The sequence below is a fragment of the Leuciscus leuciscus genome, assembly GCF_965113295.1.
Source record: "Leuciscus leuciscus genome assembly, chromosome: 19".
Taxonomy (NCBI): Eukaryota; Metazoa; Chordata; class Actinopteri; order Cypriniformes; family Leuciscidae; genus Leuciscus; species Leuciscus leuciscus.
In genome coordinates this window covers 34,442,443-34,466,358 of record NC_138743.1, presented here as the reverse complement: position 1 = coordinate 34,466,358, position 23,916 = coordinate 34,442,443, and the positions used below count along the sequence as shown (strand labels likewise).

Below are 23,916 nucleotides of genomic sequence, written 5' to 3'. Positions count from 1 at the left end.
CTCTTCAGACACACTCAAAATAAAAGTGTCTTCTAACGAGAACACGTGAGACTCTTACGTTTTTTAATTACTTCTTCTTGGGTCAAGAAAGCGCTGGTGTTTCCTTCACGCGGTCTCGGGGAAGAGATTAGAGGCCATCTGGCGTTTGACAAAGAGTAACACAAAATACTTGCTTTCAAAATGCGTTTACATGTCGAACCTGTCCGAAACACGCGGGATAGTGATGCTGATACTGGAACACACCGAGCCATCATCGTGTTTGCACTGGATAGCCGTGTCTCAAGGACGATACGAACAGGTATTGTTGCATGTTTTCTGGTAAATCAAGCACATGACTTTTGAACAATCATTGTCAGAGGGGACAGAGACAGAAAATGGCACTATTCCAAATGAATTAATGTAGTCATATGAATACCATTACATTTGTTGATTAAAGGATCGGACTACAAGTTCATTTTGTACTTAAATAATTTCAGACACAAAATTATGATTATGCTTTATTTAAATGCTGCCAAAATGATAATCAATCAAAATGAGATTGTCATATGTACACTGTAAAAATTGCCAGGAATTTACAGGATTAAAGAGTATTATTTTACAATGAATTACTGTAGTCAGAAATTTACTGCGAAATCGATGCATGCTGGGATTTTCTTACAAATGACTGTAAATCAACAGCAGAATGATGCGGACATCACAGTAATTTACTGCTCTTGTTTTACTGCGATTTCACATTATAAAGTTGTCTTTAACCATGCCACTGTAAGAAATGTATTTTTTACCACTGTAATTGTTTTGAAGTCACCATAATGGAGATTATGTTTCATTTGCATGGGATCTTGGACCCTCTGTATACGGTAATTCAATTTTCTGATCTAGCCAAGTCAGAAGTGTGACAAATGAAAATGTTAAAATGATGACAAGTTAGAATATTAAATATAGTCAAACACAATAGTGAAGCAATTGCGGAGATTCATCTTTGAAATATGTGAAATCATTTTGCAAACATCACCTAATGATGCACAGACATCAATACTTGACATACAAAACACAACAATTTCAGAGCAAGAAAAGTCCTACTGTGAAATGGCTGTGAAAGAAATGCAATTATTAACCTGGAATATACTGTAGGCTAATTCATTTCATAACTGGCAGCAGTTTCACCTGTAGTGCGCAGTATGAACACAATAGGCTGATCATAATTAAAATAGGCACACCGTTAAAAGTTTTAGGATGAAATTACATTATATTGCAGGTTGATAATTGCATTAATTTCACAGGAAGACTTCTCTTGTCAGCCGATCTAACTGCACTGTGCACTCTTTGAAATTGTATGTAAAATCTACTTTAGTGGTCGACCAATATAGATTTTTTGATGCCTGATGCCAATATCTTAGAGAGCAGGGTTGCCGATATAAAGCCGATATACTGTATATATAATATATAATAATATTTAATATATAATAATATAAATAATCTCACACTGATTTACAAAGAGTACAAACAGGGGTCTTACCTTACCTTACCCTCAGGGGTAAGATTAGTGACTTATTGTATTTTATGATGCTGAAAATTATTTCACCTGATCATATGTTCCCAGCTTTCCTTTTAACAAATTATGTTTTTTTGGTAAACAATGCATGCGTACTCCAAATAGCACTGAACATGATGCAAATATTTTAAAATTTTGCTTATCCAAAAAACGAACACATCTGGCAAGAAATGTTGTCCTAGCATTAACCTTCCCTAAAATTTTCCTAGCCATACTTGTACCACTTAAATCATTGTCCAAAACACAATCCCCTACCTTTATAGATAAGTTGGGAGCTTTGTTCAGTTTACTTTTCATCTCAAATCATATAAATTCAGTTTTACCTAAATGCAATAAAAGTTTATGTCATGCGGCGTCGCGTTATCAACCAGGCAGAACAATCCTCCCATCCACCATAGATAATTTCTCAAATTGCTTATCTAATCTGTCTCAGCTGCTGCCTGAACCCAAACAAACAGATGAACTAGAAGAACTAACTAGCACTATGAGCACCATTCTCTCTTGAACATTGGATGTGGTTGCACCTATTAAATTAAAAAAGGTCAGAGAGAAAATTAAAGCACCATGGTATAACAATACTACGCATGTTTTAAAGAGAGAAACCTGTATTTTAGAGCGTAAATGGAAACAAACTAATTTAGAGGTCTTTAGAATCGCGTGGAAAGACAGTATGTCACGTTATAAAAAGGCCCTAAAAGCGGCCAGGGCTGAGCACCTCCGCAAACTAATAGAAAACAACCAAAACAATTCAAGGTTTTTATTTAACACCGTGGCTAGACTAACAAATAAACAGACATCACCCGACCAAAATATCCCGTTACAGTTCAGTAGTAATGATTTCATGAACTTCTTCACTGAGAAAATAGAAAGCATCAGAACCACAATTGTAAACGTTCAATCTTCAATTGCGCCTTATAATTCAGCTTCAATTATCACCCCGCAAGAACAATTACAGTGCTTTACAACTATAGAACAAAAAGAGTAAAATAAACTTATCACTACATCTAAAACAACAACATGTTTATTAGATCCTATACCAACTAAACTACTGAAAGAAGTGTTACCTGTAGTGGAAGAGCCTCTCCTCAATATTATTAACTCGTCTTTATCTTTAGGTCATGTTCCAAGAACATTTAAACTGGCAGTTATAAAACCTCTCATTAAGAAACCACAATTAGATCATAATAATCTAGCAAATTATAGACCCATTTCAAATCTTCCATTTATGTCTAAAATATTAGAAAAAGTGGTGTCCGCTCAACTGGGCTCTTTCTTGCAACAAAATGATATCTATGAAAAGTTTCAGTCTGGATTCAGACCGCATCATAGCACTGAAACTGCGCTTGTTAAAATCACAAATGATTTACTTTTAGCTTCTGACCAAGGCTGTATCTCAATACTAGTTTTACTTGATCTTAGTGCTGCGTTCGATACTATAGATCACACATTACTCGTAGATCGACTACAAAATTATACTGGTGTTCAAGGACAAGCATTAAGCTGGTTCAAATCATACCTATCTGACCGCTACCATTTTGTCTATTTAAATGGAGAAAAATCGATCATAACTCCAGTAAACTATGGAGTGCCGCAGGGATCTGTGTTAGGCCCTCTGTTATTCTCAATATATATGATGCCACTTGGAAATATTATAAGGAAACATGGAATTAGTTTCCATTGTTATGCTGATGACACTCAAATATATATTTCATCACGGCTGGATGAAAACGCTAAATTTTCCAAATTGACAGAGTGTGTTAAAGATATAAAAGATTGGATGACGCGTAATTTTCTTTTATTAAATCCAGACAAGACAGAGGTAATACTTATCGGTTCAAAAAACCGCCCACAAAACCTCGCACAATACAACTTTAACATCATAGGATGTCCTGTTACTTTATCCTCTACAGTAAAAGACCTGGGTGTTATACTCGATTGCAACCTGTCTTTTGAAAATCATATTTCATATGTTACAAAAACAGCCTTTTTCCACCTTAGAAACATTGCTAAGCTACGTATTATGCTATCAGTTTCTGATGCAGAAAAGTTAGTTCAGGCATTCATGACCTCGAGACTGGATTACTGTAATGTTTTATTAGCTGGTTGTCCTGCATCCTCAATAAACAAGCTACAGTTAGTCCAAAATGCCGCCGCTAGAGTTCTTACGAGATCAAGAAAATATGATCATATAACACCAATTTTATCGTCACTGCATTGGTTACCTATAAAGTTCCGTATTAATTACAAGGTATTGCTACTGACTTATAAAGCCCTAAACGGCTTAGCTCCAGTCTATTTAACGGATCTTCTATCGCCCTATAATCCATCGCGCTCTTTAAGATCACTAAATTCAAGGCTTTTGGTCATACCTAGGATATCCAGAACCACCAAAGGAGGGAGAGCGTTTTCACATTTGGCTCCAAAACTCTGGAATAGTCTTCCTTATACTGTTCGTTGCTCAGACTCGCTCTCCCAGTTTAAAACTAGATTAAAGTCGCATCTCTTCAGCCAGGCATTCATATAATCTTACAGTTCAAACTACAATCCGGCCTCTAGCTCATAAATGCCAGAGGAGAACTGGCCCCCGACTGAGCCTGGGTTCTCCCAAGGTTTTTTTTTTCTCCATTAGGTCACCTGATGGAGTTTTAGGACACCATTAGGTCACTTGATGGATTTTTCGGTTCCTTGCCACTGTTGCCTTTGGCTTGCTCAGTTGGGGATATTTAATTTAATTTTATCAATCAATAAATTCCTCTTGAAACAAACTTTGTTGTATTATTTTAATTGAATACTGTGAAGCTGCTTTGATACAATCTGTATTGTGAAAAGCGCTATACAAATATACTTGACTTGACTTTGTTCAGTTTACTTTTCATCTCAAATCATATAAATTCAGTTTTACCTAATTGCAATAAAAGTTTATTATCAGAGAGCCAGTCTCTTACAAAGCTCCTCACCTAATATCACTTGTATTTTGAGAACATCCTTGTCTGAAACCAGTAGAGTCATGAGCATATAAAAAACTTAACTTAATCTAGTAGGAATGACATTTTTTTTTTTAGTAGTCTTGACTAAATTAATTTAAATTCATAAAAGATTACAACAAATAATTTTAAACAAATTAGGTTTTGTTGGAAAAATGTAATTCAGTTTCGTTGAAAAGATTTCCTTTAATTGAATTAAGTTTGTTCAACAGCTTAATTTTTGGAAAGTTGATTTCTTTTTAAGAAACTTAACTCAACTAAATTGCTCCATGATTAAAGTCAACTTAAATACTTTTGTCCATCTAATGAATAACAGCTAGTCTTTTGAACTTAAAAAAATCTCATCAAGGCAACTATAATGTTTAGCCTTTAGTAATGCAAGTAGCAACAGTCCTTGTTTTTTAAAACCATGTTTGATTTTCAAAGCTAAAACTTGAGACTAACATTTTATCCATTTTACCTAGGCAAATTACATAAAAAGTTGCAATGAGATGCACATATATATACCTCAACACACAAATCTCAAACATGGTGACAATCAACAATTGTAATTGTATGTAATTGTAAAAATATGAATTCTGATTCATATGACAGCTAAATAACAGTGATAGCAGCAGCATAAATAAATAAAAAAATCTTTTTTTTTCTGTGGTCTGAATGTCTGTATTTTTAAGGAAATTTTGCAGTTTTATAAAAAAAAGTGAAATCATTGTTAAATTTTACTGCATATTTTTTTTACACTGTAGGTTCCACTGCTCTGCCCCCCACAATCCATTACAATGTGCAATCATGTTCAGTATTTGAGATCGACAGTAAGGTTCTGGTGAAATTTCATTGTAAATGTACAGCAGTTTTTTTATGCATGTAGTTCAATCTGTCTGCATTACTCTCGTTGACTGGACTCTTCATCTATTATGCTCAGTGAAATTAGATCAAGAAAATTCTACAGATCGATACTGAGTTGGAGATCAGATTATACAGTGAATAATGATGTGTAACTGGGCTGCGATCTATATGAGGGGATCTGGTTGTTGTTTTTAAAGGAAGTGAAGTGTGGAATATGTTCTAACTTTCTCCTATTCCACCGGTAAACAGTAAAGTGTCCTCATCATAGTGCTGTTTCGGTCGTTAGATTCAATAAATGATGAAAATCAATCTGATATTATGAAAAACATAGATATTTAAAGTCCGCGTGAACCGGAAGTTGCAAACGACTTTTCTCCAGTGCTGTGACGTATTTCCCAGTGAAAAGGAATATTGAACAGAGGGCAGGGTTTTACTCTAGCGCTCCTCCTCTCCATCTCTCGCTCATCACAGACTAACGATTTGAGGGGAGTGGTTAAGCGTTTCCCAACCTAAGTCCTCAAACCTACGTCATCAGGGAAGGTCCTCCAATGCAGAGGGGAGGGGCATTTTCAGATTTTGATTAAAGATTACGAAGCCCAACATTTTTTTTGTGCGTTTTTACTTGCACGGATTAATTGTTCACCACAAGACTAGTAATATGCGCTAACAAAGTAAATACGGTCCATTTTGATTTCAGTTGGACTTTAAAGTGGACCTATTATGCGTTTTTGAATATTACCTTTCATGCAGTGTGTAATATAGTTGCTTATGAATGTAAAAGGTCTGCAAAGTTTTAAAGATCAAAATGCATGATAAATGTATTTATTGTCTTCTAAAAGAAAGTACCAATACTGAACTGCCGAAACAAGTCATCAGTAATTCCAGTCTTACTTTCTGCTTGAACCTATGTAGGTTTGTAATTAATTTGCTCAATGCCAGCCTATGGTCTTCACTGACTGTTTGCAAACAAAGTCTACTTTGACCCTCAAACACTGTAGTTATATCTGAGACTGGAAGAGTTTGGTTCATGTTGTCGACAGGGCGAGAAGATACAGTTTTCAGCTCTGCGAATCCATTATGCATTCACTTGAAAAAGATGAAGACTCTCGCTGGAAATGATACTGTAAAACCGATGCCGTTGGCCCATCACACCTCAAATATGGTAATGAGCGTTATGTTTTGAAGATACACGGTGGTAAAATCAGAGTTTTGTTGGCGGGGTTCCCCTGGGGTTTTTTTTGTTGCCCCGTTTGCGTTTGCATTGTTTTACTACATACACAATTATATCATTATATTATTTACAATATACAGCATGGTCTTCAATTATATTTTTAGAGGGAGACAACCCTAAGATGGGGTAGGTCCTGACCTGCCCGTGACCCCAATAACACACCTCCCCCCACCAGAGATTTCTGCCTATGTCTGTTTTTTTTTTTCACCCAAAAATGAAAATGCATCATCATCGTTTACTCATCCTCATGTCATTCCAAGCCCATATGATTTTCTTTCTTCTATTGAAGAAAAGCAGAAAAGTGATACAGCCTTAGATAAAACGAACTACTAAAGAAACTTCTAAAAAAGTTTGCATTGTAAGTGGGAGACTTATAATATAAAAATATATAAAACCTCGTAGATATAAAACCACTGACTGGTTGGATAATGCTTTGATCCAATCATACGATTTCCTATTAAGTCAGTAAAGAGAATCCCAATATGACGACATGATGGATTCACTGTTGTAATGCAATTAGCCATCCAGTTCTTTATTATAGATCAATGGACAGTAGAAAACACCCATGATGGGGTTGTAGGAGCAATAGTGTCAGTGAACACGCTATGCTGCATGTCGTTCCTCCTTAAATAATATGAAAATATGAAACCAAGGACTATTGTCATGAGATGAGAACCTGGGCGTTCTTTCAAACTGTCAATAACTCAAAAATAGTTTGGGACCCTAAAGCAAAACCCAAATGTCTGCTGGGTGGGCATTTAAATATAAGAAGCATCATGTCAAAAACAGATCAAGTTAATCACCTGTTACTTAACTCAAATTTGGATTATCTTTGTCTATCTGAGACCTGGCTCTATAACAATTCCCCCTCTGCAGCACTTAACATCCCTGGCTATAATATGTTCAGGAGAGACAGAGAAGGGGCAAAGGGTGGTGGTGTTATGATATACATAAAAAACAATATTCAGTGTCAGGAAATTCAATGGCTGAATGATCATGAACTGGAATGCTTGGGCTTAAATATTATACTATCACCACAAATGTCTTTCACAATCATTGTGGTATATCGCCCCCCCTCTTCAGATGCTATTTTTTATGAAAAGTTTGAAAAATTACTGAAAGAATCTAACTTAAACAAAGAGACCATTATTTTGGGTGATATCAACATAAACTGGGAGGACACATCATGTAGAAAAAAACTTTAAAAAATAACTGACAAATTTGATCTAGTCCAAATGATCAAAGGGCCCACAAGAATCACCACATCAAGCAGCACCCAGATTGATTTGGCATTTACCAACCGACCTGAGAGAATATTTAAATCATACAATATGTTAGCTGGTCTTTCTGATCACAATTTGATCCTTGTGGCCAGAAAGCTTTCAAAAAAGAGATTTGATTATTCTGTCAGAGAGCGTGAGTTTGTTGGAATCCCCAAAAACCGCCAGGAAGGATTTAATAGTGCTGTCCAGCGGATTGACTGGGATCACATATTGTTGGGAACAAATTGTGAAATTGACTCTGAATCTTTTGTGGCGACAACTGAGAGAACAATTAAAGATTTTAGCTGTAAAGTTAAACACAAACACAATAAAAACATACTTCCCTGAATGAACTCGGACATACTCAAACTAATGAAAGAGAGGGATCGTGCGTTAAAAAATGCAATTAAAACTAAGTCAGCTAGTGCTAAAAATCTATTTACAACATTGAGGAATAAGATTGTTAAAGCTATACGCAAGGCCAAAGCAGATTTTTTTTTTGTGACTATAATAGAAAATGCAAAAGGGGATTCTAAAACAATTTGGAACCAACTTAAAAAACTTGTAGGCCAGGACACAAAAAGTAAACAATTTTTAGAAATTAAGATAAATGGACAAATTACAAATAATACAAACAAAGTTGCAGATGCCTTCAATAATTTTTTTTTATTGAATCTGTATCTTTTATTGCCCAAAGCTTACCATCTAACAATCTAAATATTTGTCCGATAAATAACTCAGAGCCAATTTTCAACCTAGGCACAGTCACAGAATCTGAAGTCTTACAGACAATAAAAACACTAAAAGCTTCCAGAACTAGAGACATATTTGGCATAGATATGTGCATGCTGAAAGAACTCAGTTCCACATTACTAACACCAGTAACCCAAATTGTCAATCTCTCCTTTATTGAGGCAGTATTTCCAAGTGTGTGGAAGTCAGCTGCTGTTGTTCCAATTCTCAAAAATGGAGATCCATTGTCAGTGGACAATTACAGACCAATCAGCATCATACCTACAGTGTCAAAAGTTGCAAAGAAACTAATTTCCCAACAAATAACAACACATTTGAATACCACTACATTTTCTCTTCATTCAATGCAATTTGGTTTCAGAACTCAACACTCCACTGAAACTGCTAATTGTTTTTTCATAGAAAATATCAAACATTTACTGGATAAAGGTGGCGTGGTTGGAGCTGTGTTTCTCGATTTAAAAAAAGCTTTTGACACTGTAAACCATAAAATATTATTAATCAAACTAAGTAAATTTAATTTCTCCTCAGATGCAATAAAATGGATAGAATCATATCTATCGAATCGCTCACAGTCAGTCAGGATCAGTGATTACCACTCACCGCCCCTCGTCATGTCCACGGGGGTTCCTCAGGGTTCTATTTTGGGGCCACTGCTATTTTCACTTTATATAAACGACCTCCCTTCTGTTTGTCCAGACGTCCATATTCAGATGTACGCAGACAACACAGTCATTTATACCCATGGTAAAAACACAAAACAAGTTGCTGAAAAACTCACACAGTCTATGGCCCATGTCTCTGAATGGCTAAATCAATCCTGCTTAAAACTTAATGTAAATAAAACAGTTTCAATGTTCTTTTCTAAATCAAACATTGCAAATAATCAGGCAGATATTTATGTGACAGGGGAAAAAATAAAAGTTGTGTCAGAATTCAAATACTTAGGCATCATAATAGACTCTAAACTAACTTTTAAATCACAGATAAAAAAAAAGGTCTGCAATAGAGTCAAACTTGTCACTTCAGGCAGCTAAAATGTTCATGTACAGTATGGTTCTGTCTCATATCACTTACTGTCTTACAACCTGGTCACAGGCAAATAAAACAACACTAAAATCTTTAGAGTCACTTTATGAACAGACAATCAAAATTGTGGATAAAAAAACATTTAGGTATCATCATTGTGCCATTTTACAAAAGCATAAGCTTTTAAGTTGGGAAAATGTCATTAAGTATTCAAACCTCTGTCTGTTTTACAAAATCATCCATGGTCTGTCATCTCCTCCACTCAGTCAGTTTGTAAACATCAGAAACACCACACAGAGAGCAACACGAGGGTCGGCCCGAGGAGACTGTGTTGTTCCTCTACGGAAAAGTGCTTTTAGTCAGAGTGCCTTTTCAGTCACAGCAGCACAGGAGTGGAACTCTGTCCCTCAGAACATCAGAGAACTCACCACATACACTCTGTTTAAAAAATGGCTCATAACACATCAGACATGTCAGCACTAATAAGAATATGCATCTTCACTCAACCCAACCTGCTGCCACTTGTGTCTCTGCGGTGTCAATGTGTATAATATTAATTCTTTTTTTTCTTTTTTATAATGTCTGTATTTTAGTAAACTTGTATTTATCAACAGGATGTGAGGAGTTATATCTATTTTACTGCTTTTTATATTTGTATTGTTCGCTGTAATCTTTTTATTGTTTTTTTTAGGTAGACAATTTTAAGATCTGTCCAGGGACAACGGATGAAAAATAGCCTTTTGGCTAATTCTGGTGCATTTGCAGCAATGCTTATTAATGTACACTGTCCCTGTCAAATAAATAAATAAATAAATAAATAAGTGAAGCCATGGCAGGTCTTTGTGTTTAGTAGTGTGACTCATCTCTTGTGAACATCAGCTAAGTGCTCCATCAGACATAGAATACCCATTATTTATGAGGAGAGCAAGAGAATTTTGTTTTTGTTTGCGTGTGTGTGTGTGTGTGTGTTTGCGTGTGTGTGTGTGTGTTGGTGGGCATCCTCTGTAATGGCACTGCATTTTATGACTTGTTAGACATGATTTATTGTGTGTTAAAAACATTAAACTCTCTTCCAATGAAATGTTGTTAAGTAATGTGAGTGTTGGTAAGCTAATAAAGATGCAGACTTTAGTTTGATGTAAGTGGGTTCTTAGTCAATGCTTAAGTGACAGGAAATGTCTACATGAATAATGTTCATGCATGTATGTGTGTGTGTCTATGCAGGCTGAGGAAGGCTGTTTGATGGAGGGTGATGGTCTTTCACAGCAGCAGTGGCTGAGGCAGAGGCTTTTACTGGCTAGCCTGGCGCTCGGAAGCCTACTCTTACTGGTGGCCGGAGTGGGCACTTTAGATAGGTAATGTAGCATTCATTCACAGAGAAACTCAAATCCCATAAATGCATGTTTATTCAGTAATAGACCCCTTCCCTCCTGTGTACTTTTAGAAATTAAACACTTTTCACATTTGTGATTCATCCATTAACAACATGCCAAATTTATTTAATGTCTTTAAGTATTTAAGTATTTGGTGCTGTGATGAACACCATAGCGGATACAAAAATTTGAATGTTTGTTTGAAACATTTTATAGTTCAGAAACAGAAAGCAGGGAAGCTGCTTACGGGCTTACCGGGGTATTGGCTGCATTTCTGTTGTTCATTAAGCGCCATCTACTGTCAGAGAGTGAATGTGCATTTTTATTCAGCCCATCTCCTTGCCTCATTCATGCTTATCATCTGTCTTGGGCTTGTTTGCATCAGAATTCACATTCCTCTTTGACACGTAGTGTTGTACATTTTTACTGGTTGATGGGGGGAAAAAGCATATTTAAAATACTTTCTAAAAATCTAAATAATTCGTAATAAGGAATTATCTTGTAGTGCCCACAATAACAATACTGTACATCTTCATTATTGTGATGTATTGTATTACGTATATCGGCGCAACGGCACAACACTAAAATGATAATCAAAATTTCTATGCAAACTTGTGTTCTTCACGCCAACTTGAACACTTGCCACTGTCACCTTTGGCTTGCTTAGTTGGGGACACTTAATTTTCAACAATAATATTGATCTGCCTGCATTGACACATTTATATGATAACTGAACTAAGCTGGACGATGACATCACTGTTTTCTCCAGAGCAGCTAAATTAATCACTTTTTTACCAAAAACATTATGCTGGACTATGATGCTATTTTCTTCTAGATCTGCTGTACAGCAGAAACAAACTTTGTTGCATTATTTTCCGGTTATCTCTGTAAAGCTGCTTTGAAACAATCAGTATTGTAAAAAAGCACTATATAAATAAAGGTGACTTGACTTGAGCCAAATACAGGAAATACATCATGTAAATAAACAAGTGGTTGAGTGCAAATACCGCATATTGGTACAGGCCCTGTATAATGAGAGCCATTTGTAAATCAGGAAACATTAGAAGAAGTTACAGAACCAGAATTAATGTGACATTTATGTAAAAGTATCTGTTTAATTGAAATTACCTATTGGGACATACAAATGTTTCATTCTCTCATTGCAGGCTGCAGTTGATCTGCCCCATTAAGGTCAGAATGCCTCCTGCTGGTGAGTCATGGGAGACTCCTTTACATACGTTCCAGCACAAACACACTCATCGTCTCAAGCTGCACAGGACCAACAGCACAAGGCAGAAACTACACATGCACCTCTTCATTAAGCAGCTTCCCAGAGCCATCATCATTGGCGTGAGGAAAGGTGGAACACGTGCGTTGCTGGAGATGCTCAGTCTTCACCCTGATGTTGTCAAGGCCTCCCAGGAGGTCCACTTTTTCGACAATGACCAGAACTACGCTCGCGGCATTGACTGGTACCGCGAAAAGATGCCCTTCTCTTTTCCTCACCAAATAACTATTGAGAAGAGTCCTGCATATTTCATCACTGAGGAGGTGCCTGAGAGGATCTTTAAGATGAATTCCTCCATTAAACTTTTGGTGATTGTGCGTGAGCCCACCACCCGCGCTGTTTCTGACTACATACAGGTCCTGGAAGGGAAAGAGCGCAAGAACAAAATGTATGACAAGTTTGAGGAACTTGTGATTGATACCAACACTTCTGAGGTGAACACAAAGTACAAGGCTGTACGGACAAGCATCTACACCAAGTACCTAGAACACTGGTTAAAGTTCTTCCCTGTAGAGCAATTTCATGTAATTGATGGAGACCGCCTCATCATAGACCCACTGCCAGAACTTAAGCTTGTTGAGCATTTCTTAAACCTTCCCTCGTGGATCAGCCAGTACAATCTGTACTTTAATGCCACACGTGGGTTCTTCTGTCTGCGATATAACTTCATATTTAACAAGTGCCTAGCGGGCAGTAAGGGACGGATCCATCCGGGTGTAGACCCTTCCGTCAAGGAAAAACTGCAACGCTTTTTCCACCCATTTAACCAGAAGTTCTATCAGATCACTGGCAGGACATTCAACTGGCCCAGAGGATTCCAATAACATCTGACTTTAAGAGACTTAGCATAATTTTTTCTAAAATATGTTTTTATTATTATTATTATTATTATTATGCTTTTCTTGCATGGAAATGTGACAAAATGTGTCAGAGCATTGCAGTAAAAAATTCTTGTAAAAAACAGTTTGGGTTACCACTGACTTCCATTGTATGGAGAAAAAACACTGATACATTTCTCATTAATCTGATTTTAGGTTCCACAAAAGAAAGAAATTCATAAAGGATTGGAGTGACAAGAGGGTGTTTTTATAACTATCCTAGGATAGCATTTTTTTTAACTATTCCTTTAGTTGTAGAATCCAGTGGTACAGTGATGTTGTGGATGACTGAAAAGTTGACAAGTGTCACAGATTCTCTATTTCTCTATGAGGAACTTTGAGCTCAAGAGCTTTTTTCAGCATTTTAGTTATTAATCGCAAAGCTCTGTTGTCTTTTTTTGTCAGATCAGACTTAATTTTACTGAATATAATCCTGACTTTAATCCTAACTCTTTGGGCCCTATTTTAACGATCTAAGTGCATGGTCTAAAGCGCACGACACAAGTGCACATCCGAATCCACTTTTGCTAGTTTAACGGCAACAAAAATGGTCGGCGCGCTCGGCGAATGGTCTAAAAGGGTTGTCCCTGCCTATTCTCTTAATGACTAATGGGTGTGTTTTTGGCGTAGCGTGCAATAAACCAATCAGACTCTCAACTCCCATTCCCTTTAAAAGCCAGTTGGTTCGCGCCATGTCGGATTCGCTATTTACATGGTGGAATTGGAAGCGGAAAGACTGAACGTAAACGGATCTGCTCATGCGTAAGGTTAAAGCATGCAAGCAGTCCATCGACGGGACAAGCCGGATTCCACCATATCTTTATGTACACAATAATAATATTTTAAAGTGTAATTCTTTTATTAGTTTGTGTGCTGCTGGGCATCCCTCACTGTAAAAAATTTCTAACCTCTCCAAGTCAAAATTTTCTAGTGACTGGTCACATCTAAATTTTTAAATTGGCCCAAGTGTAATTCTTGTTGCAATAGTCTGTTAACATTGGCTCAATGAGAAATAATACATCAGACTAATTGAAAAATGTAGATGTGACCAGTCACTAGAAATTTTTGACTTGGGGATGTAATTTTTTTTTACAGTGCTGTGTGTGTAATAAGCAGAGTGTACGCGCATTGTGCACCCGCCATAGGCGCATAATGCTAACTCGCTCAAGTGGGCCAATGGCACAGTCTATTTCAGTTGCCTCAAAATAGCAATGCGCCAACAATGCGCCAGAACACACCTCGTTTTCAGACCAGCAGCCCATGGGCGCACAGATGGGCGCAAATGCATTTTCTATTTAAACAATGTGGCGCAGGACGTTAAAAGGATAACTGCGTCGGGCTGAAACTAGCAAAAGACACTTGGCGCTGCATTGCACATGATAGGGCCCTTTAAGTTATTTGCATAAACGTAAGGGCAAATTTGGACACTTGGTGGTGCTAGAGGGATTTAGTTAGAGATTACAAAATTGCTGTGTTTAATGTTGAGACTTTCCTCTTGTTTCATGTAGTGTAATTCCTAATGCTACCTCTAGAGACGCTGTGTTGTAAGAAGAAGAAGAAGAAGAAGTGGGTCGAAGAGGGGAGAAGAAGAAGTGTGCTTAGTGTTAAACAAGTGAAGTTACTGTTCGGAATAAATATGAGGTCTTTGAAGATATACGGTGTCGTACTTACTACTCACAAGACCTAACACCTCTATCTACCATACGGTTCTATGGGCTGCCATAGACTCAAGAGCGGAAGAATACTAGAAGGTACAATAGGTACCTATTCACATCATCATTGCCTGGCCCATAATTAGGATTTCTGCAATGTGTGGGTTTGTTATGAGTAATAAAAACAAACATTTTCCCTCCCATCAGCACAGTTATTTTACAAATATCTTATCTTGAACTTGATGTGCGCTGCAACCGGAAACCAGTGCAGATCAACAGCGGTGTGATATTGGCTCTTTTAGTTTCGTTGAAGACCAGTCGAGCCGCTGCAGTCTGAATCATTTGAAGAGGTTTGATTGCACATGTTGTAAGTCCAGCCAGAAGAGCATTGCAATAGTCCAGCACAGAAACATCAAGGGCCTGGTCGAGGTTGTACAGTGCAAACCTGCATGATCGTGCTGTAGTAGCAACATGGTCTTTGAAGGTCAGCTGGTCATGAAAAATTATTCCAAGATCCCTTGCCAAACTCTATGGGATTATTGTTGCTGAACCTAGCTGGTTGTTGAAATTGTGCTGTACTGATGAAGTCGCTGGAAAGACGAGAAGCTCTGTCATTGCTAGGTTGAGCTGCAGGTGATGTTCTTTCATCCATGCCGAGATGTCTGCCAGGCAGTCTTAAATCTGTGCAGCTACTGTGGGATCGTCTAGTTGAAATGAAAACTGTCATCAGCAGAGCAATAATAGGAGAAATCATGTGCCTGTATAATGGGTCCCAGAAAAGGAGGGGTCCAAGGACTGATCCCTGAGATACCTCCCCTCCCCAAGTGGAGTTCCAGTGATGCGCAGTCATGAGAGGGTGGACAGAAGGATCTGATGATTAACAGTGTCAAAAGCTGCAGATATAGCAGAATGAACACTGATGACTTGGAATCAGCTCTTGCAATCCATAGAGCTTCAGTAACAGGCTGCAAGGCAGTCTCATTTAAGAGGCCACTTTTAAATCCTGATTGGTTATCGTTAGGGCTGCACAATATATTGAAACTATCGAAATATCGCAAATGAATATATCGCGATATGCATATTGCAATGGCTTGCAATAACTGGGGTCATGAACAAAAGACAAAGATAAAATCACTCACTGCTCTTGGCGGAATAACTTTTGTAGCTTTAATAAGAATCAGTATACTATATACCTATATACTGGATACCTTATTCTCCACTCTAACCTCTTCTCTAGACAAAATCTGCCCTCTCTCCTCCAGGCCTGCACGCGCTACTCCCTCTAACCCCTGGTTATATGAGGTTCTTCGTGAACATCGGACCGAACTCAGGGCAGCAGAGAGGAAATGGCGCAAATCAAAAGACACATCTGACCTGAGTATGTATCAATCTCTCCTCTCTTCATTTTCTGTTGATGTTCATGCTGCAAAATCTTCCTACTTCCACAACAAGATCAAAAGCGCCTCTAACTCATGATCACTCTTCAAGACATTCAACTCTCTCCTCTGTCCACCTCCACCACCACCAACCTCCTCTTTAACTGCTGACGATTTTGCTAACTTCTTCACCAACAAAACAACAACTATCAGCAGTCAGTTCTCAGCTCCACACACACAGGAACCCAGACCAACCTCTCCCACAGCCAATAACCTTCTCTCCTCCTTCTCTCCGCTAACCAAGGAAGAAGTATCTAAACTTATTATGTCCAGTCATCCTACCACCTGCCCTCTAGACCCTATCCCCTCACACCTTTTACAAGCCATCTCTCCCACACTTCTACCAGCACTCACACACATCATCAACTCATCCCTCCATACTGGCACTTTCCCTACTGCATTCAAGCAGGCTCGGGTAACCCCACTGCTTAAAAAACCAACACTAAACACATAATTTGTAGAGAATTACAGACCTATCTCTCTCCTACCATTCATTGCAAAAACACTTGAAAGAGCTGTTTTCAACCAAGTAACATCATTCTTGTCTCTGAACAACCAGCTGGACGCCAACCAATCCGGCTTCAAGAAAGGACACTCAACTGAGACTGCATTACTGTTGGTCACAGAAGCCCTACGGGTCGCAAAAGCTGCTTCCAAATCCTCAGTTCTCATTCTTCTGGATCTGTCTGCTGCCTTCGACACTGTGAATCATCAGATCCTTATGTCCAGCCTCTCAGCACTGGGCATCACAGGAACTTCCCTCCACTGGTTTGAGTCCTATCTCACAGGTAGGTCCTTCAGGGTCGCATGGAGAGGCGAGGCATCCAGAGCACATCATCTGACCACAGGGGTTCCTCAAGGTTCAGTTCTTGGTCCCCTCCTCTTCTCCATCTACACCACATCACTGGGACACATCATACAGGCACATGGTTTCTCCTACCACTGCTATGCTGATGACACACAGCTCTTCCTCTCATTTCAACTAGATGATCCCACAGTAGCTGCACGAATCTCAAGCTGTCTGGCGGACATCTCGACATGGATGAAGGAACATCACCTGCAGCTCAACCTGGCAAAGACTGAGCTTCTCGTCCTCCCTGCCAATCCGTCTCTGCAACACGACTTCACTATCCAGCTAGACTCATCATCAATCACCCCATCAAGGTCGGTCAGAAATCTTGGAGTAACAGTTGATGACCAGCTGACCTTCACAGATCACATTTCAAAGACAGCTCGATTATGCAGGTTTGCACTGCACAACATCAGGAAGATCAGGCCTTTCCTAACTGAGCATGCAACACAACTTCTCGTCCAGGCCCTGGTCATTACTAGGCTTGACTACTGCAATGCTCTTCTGGCTGGACTTCCATCATGTGCAACTAAACCTCTACAAATGATTCAGAACGCTGCAGCTCGTCTTGTCTTCAACGAGCCCAAAAGGGCCCACGTCACTCCTTTGTTCATCTCACTGCACTGGCTACCTCTCTCTGCTCGCATCAAGTTCAAGGCATTGATGCTTGCTTACAGATCTGTCACAGGCTCAGCTCCCTCCTACTTTCACTCACTCCTACAAGTCTACATCCCTACCAGAAGCCTTCGATCGGTCAACGAGCGACGTCTCGTGGTTCCATCACAGAGAGCCAAAAAATCACTTTCCAGAACATTCTCATTCACAGTTCCATGCTGGTGGAATGATCTCCCCACCCTCATCCGGAATGCAGAATCCATGACAACATTCAAAAAAGAGCTGAAAACTCTTCTCTTTCGTGAGCACTTAACCTCATAAAAAAATATATATATAATAAAAAAATAAAAAGTCTTTTCCTGTAAATTCTCGCTTATCGGGCTTATGCTACTCTGAATAATGCCTGAACTTCGTATTTTGAGCACTTCTTGCGTTGTTTTTGCCTCTTCACGATGACTCGCTTAATTTAGTCCCAATTTGTAAGTCGCTTTGGACAAAAGCGTCTGCTAAATGACTAAATGTAAATGTATGTATTTAATTCATTGAGTGAAAACTAAGCCGTGTTTTATTTTTACATTTGATTATTCAGTTTCTGTTGTTAAATAAACCTAATGCAGGCCTACCTGAAACCCTAAACCCTGTGGTTTACACTGATGTAAAAATAACACTTACTTCTTATGCTACAGTAAAACACTGCTGTTCACTTTCAGAAGTTATTGGGATGTTTTCTTGTCACAAAAACAATGTGAAACACGTATGCAGGTTATATCATTTTAAATATATTTTAAAGATAATTTAAGTTTATTTTACACACTTTAAGCATTATTGTATCGCATATCAAATATCGCATTATTTATATCGCATATCGCATTTTTCTTCAATATCGTGCAGCCCTAGTTATCTTGTTGTTCTGTGAAAGGAAATATGATGCCTTGTTGAAAATAACACATTCAAGTGTTTTCACTATGAATGGGGGAGAGAGACGCCTTAAAATGTCAATGAAGGTTGAGCCAGGAAGAGACTGATGGATCTGAGCGGGCCGCTCTCAATGTTTTGATGGTGCCTGAGGGGCTCCATGTTGTACACTTTTGGGGGGAGATAAACACATGAATGGCACACTAATAGTAGTCAATGAACAATAACTTGGGTTAAGAGAATGTATTTTACCAAAGAATTCTTACATACTTAACATTTAAACATCCTCAATACAAGTTTGCACGTTCTTCCAAAACTCTTTAAATCTTTCCAAGGCATGCTTGACATAAAAACAAAAAAATAGATTGATGTTTGACAATATGATCTGATGTTGTCCCACCGCCACAGTACTGTAAATTTATACGTTTTTTTTTTTTTTTTTTTTTACCTCTGCCATTTAAAAAAAAAAGAAAAAAAAAAGGCAAGCGTGTCAACTATTAACGAGAAGAAAGTGCTTGGCAGTCAGTTGATGGTCACACTGCTGTGGTAAGTGAAAGAATAAGCAAGGCTTGATTTGAACCCAAACTGAAAATACAAGGTTATTAGTGCCCCCATGTGGTGGAGATATAAAACATAGTCCAGTATAAATTTTAAGAATTAAAGTTTTATTTCACTAATTGAATACACATTTGTAAACATTATTCATCTGTTGAATTACAAAAAATATATTAAATATATACTTCAACCTTCAATTACAAATGCAGAATAAGAACTATTATGTATTTAACATGCATAATAGTTGTAGGCCTACTTTTTTGGTCTGTATTTGAATAATTGTACACATACAATTCAAAGGTTTGAGGTTGGTTAGATGTTAATGTTTTTAACTCTCTTATGTCCGTCAAGGCTGTAAAACATTATTACAACTGAATTGTAAAATGGGTTACCTACAATTTAAATAACTGTTTTCTATTTTAATATATTTTAAAATGGAATTTATTCATGATGGCAAAGCTGAATTTTCAACATCATTTCTCCAGTCTTCAGTGTCACATGATCCTTCAGAAATCATTCTGATTTGCTGATCACCAAACATTATAAACAGTTTGTCTGATTATTATTTTTGTGGAAACTCTGAAAATGTAATAGTTACTGTCCCACACTTTTGAATGGTAGTGTATATTTTATCCTCTTATAAAAAATAAAAAAAGAGAGTGAAATAGAATCACAGTCTGTAAATTAACCTCAAAGAAACTATTTAGATCTAAACATATTTAAAAATCACTATAACTGTACAATACATCTAATAATTACAGTCTTCACTAAGGCCTGAATGAGAGTCTAGACTCAATGTGCCTTTACTGTCACATAAAACTTAACGCTGTAAGCAAATGTACTGTATGTAGTGAATTCTGAGCATTCCTCCCTTTGAGCCAGTAATGCTGTAAGGCCGACAGGCAGTGACTCATTCGCTGTTCAATCCGGCTACGCTGCTACCTGATCCATATATGCGTCGCCCAGACTCTGTATAATGATTCCTCAATAGTTTAAACTTCACGGTGCCAGCACGAGTGCAAGTAAAGTGACACTAAACTACCATGATTTTGCTGGCATACAGTATACGCACAGAAACAAATAAAGAAATGCCTACATAAACTGAATAGACACAACAACAAAAAAAACACTATCAGAAGGCTCAGAGTATACATATGATTTAAAGCTGAACTGTGTTGTTGTTTGTGCAAAATTGGTTTCAATAGTTTCAAAAAACAGAACTGCATAAATTATGATTGTTTTCTAACAACATCCATCCCACTCCTTCGCCAGTTTGTCACTGGTCGACAGAGAAGATAGTACCGCCACATACTCATGCTATTGATCTGTCTGTTTAAACCAACAGAACAGTTTCCAGGTAAATCAACCAATGAATGGGTTACCTACTGTGTTGTCTCTGCACATTAATCTGGGATGGGAGAAAGTATTTAAACATCTAAATAGCTACACGAATCAGCTTAAACGAATGCCGTTTGTTCATAAAAACACTCAATGATAAGTACATTGAGCATATTAAATGTGTTCAATGAGAATGCATAAAGGCATTTTGTTCATTTTATAGTACAATGGCATCTCAGGCTTGCTTGTCGAAACCCAGTACTTGAATCATCTGCGGTTATATTAAGCTGCTAGGTGTGGAAGTAGTAGTGTCTTTTAGTAGCGGCTTGCATCATCGTAAGAGCTGACATCAAGATCAAAGAAGTCCTCGAGTTTCCACTGCAGAGTTTCAAAGGTAGGTCTGTCTGCGGGGACATCCTTCCAGCAATCGCACATGATTTCATACAAACATTTTGGGCAGTTTAGAGGGGATGACATCCTGTAGCCTTTGGGCAACTGTTGTACCACCTGAAAGTTTGTCATGGCTGGAGAAAGAGAGAAAATCAACATCATTACTCTTCAATACTTTGACAAGGTCCAACATGATTATAGAATGTAACAATAGTTCTCAGTGGGGTGGGGGGTGTTGATATTGTCAAGGTCAGAAGGGGAAAAGTTAGCAATGCTAAATGCAAATAATAAAATGAAACTAATCAAATAGAGAGACTTATCAGCTTTTTAAAAAGGAGGTGAAAACACTCCCCGTCTCTTGTTGTTGACGTCAACGGAAATGCATCCAATCAAACTCTATAGTATATTTTGGTACAAATTCATCTGTCACATGGTACAGGGCCAGGCTAGCCAAATTAAGTAGATGGACAGCATGATATGTCCTCGTTCTCAAAACACATGTATAAAATACTTTTTTTGTGATGCAAAAGTCGCAAGAGTGTTCACACCATGAGAGAGGCGGATGTCTCAATCTTCACCGGACTAGAGTAAAACAATAATGCTGGTATAAGGTGCGTGTAATTCAAATTATTTTATTAAATAACTCCCGAAAGGGCTTGACATTAACACCCGCCAACCCGCCAGATGCGAGTGTATATCAGCGGTGGAGTGTAACGCAGTCTCTCCTACTTGCCACTTTAGCGGGTTGAATTTTACATTTTTCAATTGCAATCTTTTAAAAAGGCATCAAAAATAATAACCTAAGTACAATGTAGTGTTGTCAAAAATATCTATTTTTCTATATATATCGATACTGAAATATCTGAAACTAGGGGTGTCGCAATATACCGGTGTTGACGATAATCGTGATATTCAAAGCATGAAATATCGACATCGTGTTAATTTAGAGTGTGACAATATACCGGTATTGGCGATAACCACAATGTTTAAAATGAATAGGACTCTTATGATAACATGATGACACGTAAATACTCCAGCACCAGTACCTGGTTGACCTCTCAGGTGGCAGTATTGCACTTTGCACCCGCTGACACCTGTCAAAAAAGAAGACGACGCAGCGCTCGTCCGCGCCCGCGCAGCTAGAGTGGAACACTCTGGCCACACCCGAAAAAAGTAAGCTCGCCAGAATTAAGAACAGAGTTCTTCGGCTTCAAAGAAAACAGCACCTTAAAGGTGGTCGCACACTGGACGAGAAGCGCAGCGCCACGTCTTTAAAATTCGAACACATTCTCTATGAGTGTACACACACCGGCGGCCGCGACGCCCAGCAACGGCTCAGGACCATGTTAAAAATCCTGCCGCGACACAGAGCGTCATTTACATCGTTTTATATTAACTTTACATTATATTTGTCTCAAATCATCTTAAATGATTTCACCCTGTGCTGCAATATACATTTAATTTTACATTAATTTACAGAAATCAGCTGCTTGAATGAAAATTGCTGATGTTATCGGATTTTCAGGTGATATTCTCAATTCATTCAGTTAACGGACGCTCTGAGGTAAAGTGTTCAGATCACAGACTCAGCAACTATTATTTAATTGTACAGTGTAATCATAACATAGTACAGACATTATCTCAATTGCATAATGTCCTTAATGATATTGCTGGCCATAAACTGAGACGCGCGTGCGCAATACCTCGAGTTGTCATAGACGCGACGCGGCTATTATTTTACTAGTCATGGAATGGGAAACGTGACATTAACTGTTAACAGGGGGTTTCTGTGTTCATATATTAATAAAGGGTGATTATTCAAATTAAGAACCCCGTTTTCTTTACTCATCTTATTTTTGTATTTGTATTTGCACTTGATTTTTTTATTCAAATCTGCTATCTGCATGACTTTATTGGCGCCGGTGCAACAACAGGTTTAAGAGCTTTTCAGTTCTTCAGGAAACCTTCAGACAGTGTTTTGCTTCAGTTTGAAACCAGATAAACTTCACATGCTTGTCTTCCTTCACAAGAATTTGCCATAGATTGAGTACGCAAGAAGTAAAAAATGCATGTGCCTTGTCTATCAGTATCCTTATGTTTGTTGGGTAAAAAAGAAAAACTATATAAACAAAGTAAAAATGAATTTGACTGATAACTACCCGAAATAGATTCTATAGATATCGCGATATATCGATATCGTGAATTCTTTTGGCCACAATAACCGTGGTGTGAAAAATCTAACATCGTGACAGCCCTATCTGAAACTCTTCCACAGGATACACAATACCAGCTGCTCTTTCTCTCTCTCTGATCTCTCCGACAGTGAGTGACACACAAACCCGCGTTCCTTTACTCACTCGTTTCATTTGCTCCGGATTAATATTGTTGATGTTAAATTACAGGGCTTGAATTTCAGCGAGGGATTGCGCGTACTGAGCATAATTTTACTCTTTCCCGCAGATTCTGAGCTCACAGCCAAAGTGCGCGCACATGAAGACAAGTATATTGTCTATATAAAACAATATAATGGTTATGTGTATCAGGTATTAAAGTGACAGCAGCCTAATATACCAGCTGCCAAATTATGAGATGATATTAAAAATATCTATATGGCAGTTCCCTTTCAAGGGAACTTCGAGCTGCGGTGGGAACGCCCTGCGTGATTGCGTCGTGAAGCACGTATATAATCAGTCCAATGGAAAGACGAGACGTCATAGGCGGGTGACGTCATCGACCAGGAAACTATAAGGCAGCCCCGCTGACACAGATCGCGTTAGCTTCTGTGCCTTCAGCAAGCGATCTGTGTATTCTGTCCTTGTCATATTTATTGTTGTCTGTCAAGTTGCAATATATATTATGTCAAAAGAGAGCAAGCAAGCGTTGTGTTGTTCCCTCCCCAATATATCACGGCTGGGGACACACACTTCAGCTTTGTGTTGCTTGTTTGGGAGTGGAGCATGCCAACAGTC

At 38.2% G+C, this 23,916-nt stretch overlaps 3 protein-coding genes across 4 annotated transcripts in view; 2 read left to right on the top strand and 1 right to left on the bottom strand.

The window, feature by feature from the left end:
- The window catches only part of LOC309482526 (heparan sulfate glucosamine 3-O-sulfotransferase 5-like), a 17,475-nt gene extending 1,641 nt beyond the window's left edge, over positions 1-15,834 (top strand). The window contains exons 1-3 of one of the 2 annotated variants that reach the window (XM_082147986.1): positions 1-298; positions 10,882-11,012; positions 12,197-15,834. The exon at positions 1-298 is cut by the window's left edge and continues 391 nt beyond it. In XM_082147986.1, the coding sequence (XP_082004112.1) occupies positions 191-298; positions 10,882-11,012; positions 12,197-13,142 (1,185 nt within the window). In that variant the 5' untranslated portion in view covers positions 1-190 and the 3' untranslated portion in view covers positions 13,143-15,834. The remainder of the gene's footprint in view (positions 299-10,881; positions 11,013-12,196) is intronic. The other variant, XM_082147987.1, reaches the window with a different exon arrangement.
- A 1,171-nt stretch (positions 15,835-17,005) lies between these two features.
- The window catches only part of LOC309482535 (uncharacterized protein), a gene marked incomplete at its 5' end in the record, with an annotated part of 153,587 nt that continues 146,676 nt past the window's right edge, over positions 17,006-23,916 (top strand). The window contains one exon of the mRNA XM_082147996.1: positions 17,006-18,269. Within this exon, the coding sequence (XP_082004122.1) occupies positions 17,006-18,070 (1,065 nt within the window). The 3' untranslated portion in view covers positions 18,071-18,269. The remainder of the gene's footprint in view (positions 18,270-23,916) is intronic.
- frk (fyn-related Src family tyrosine kinase) overlaps positions 19,311-23,916 on the bottom strand; it is a 38,240-nt gene continuing 33,634 nt past the window's right edge. The window contains exon 8 of the mRNA XM_082147955.1: positions 19,311-21,081. Within this exon, the coding sequence (XP_082004081.1) occupies positions 20,873-21,081 (209 nt within the window). The 3' untranslated portion in view covers positions 19,311-20,872. The remainder of the gene's footprint in view (positions 21,082-23,916) is intronic.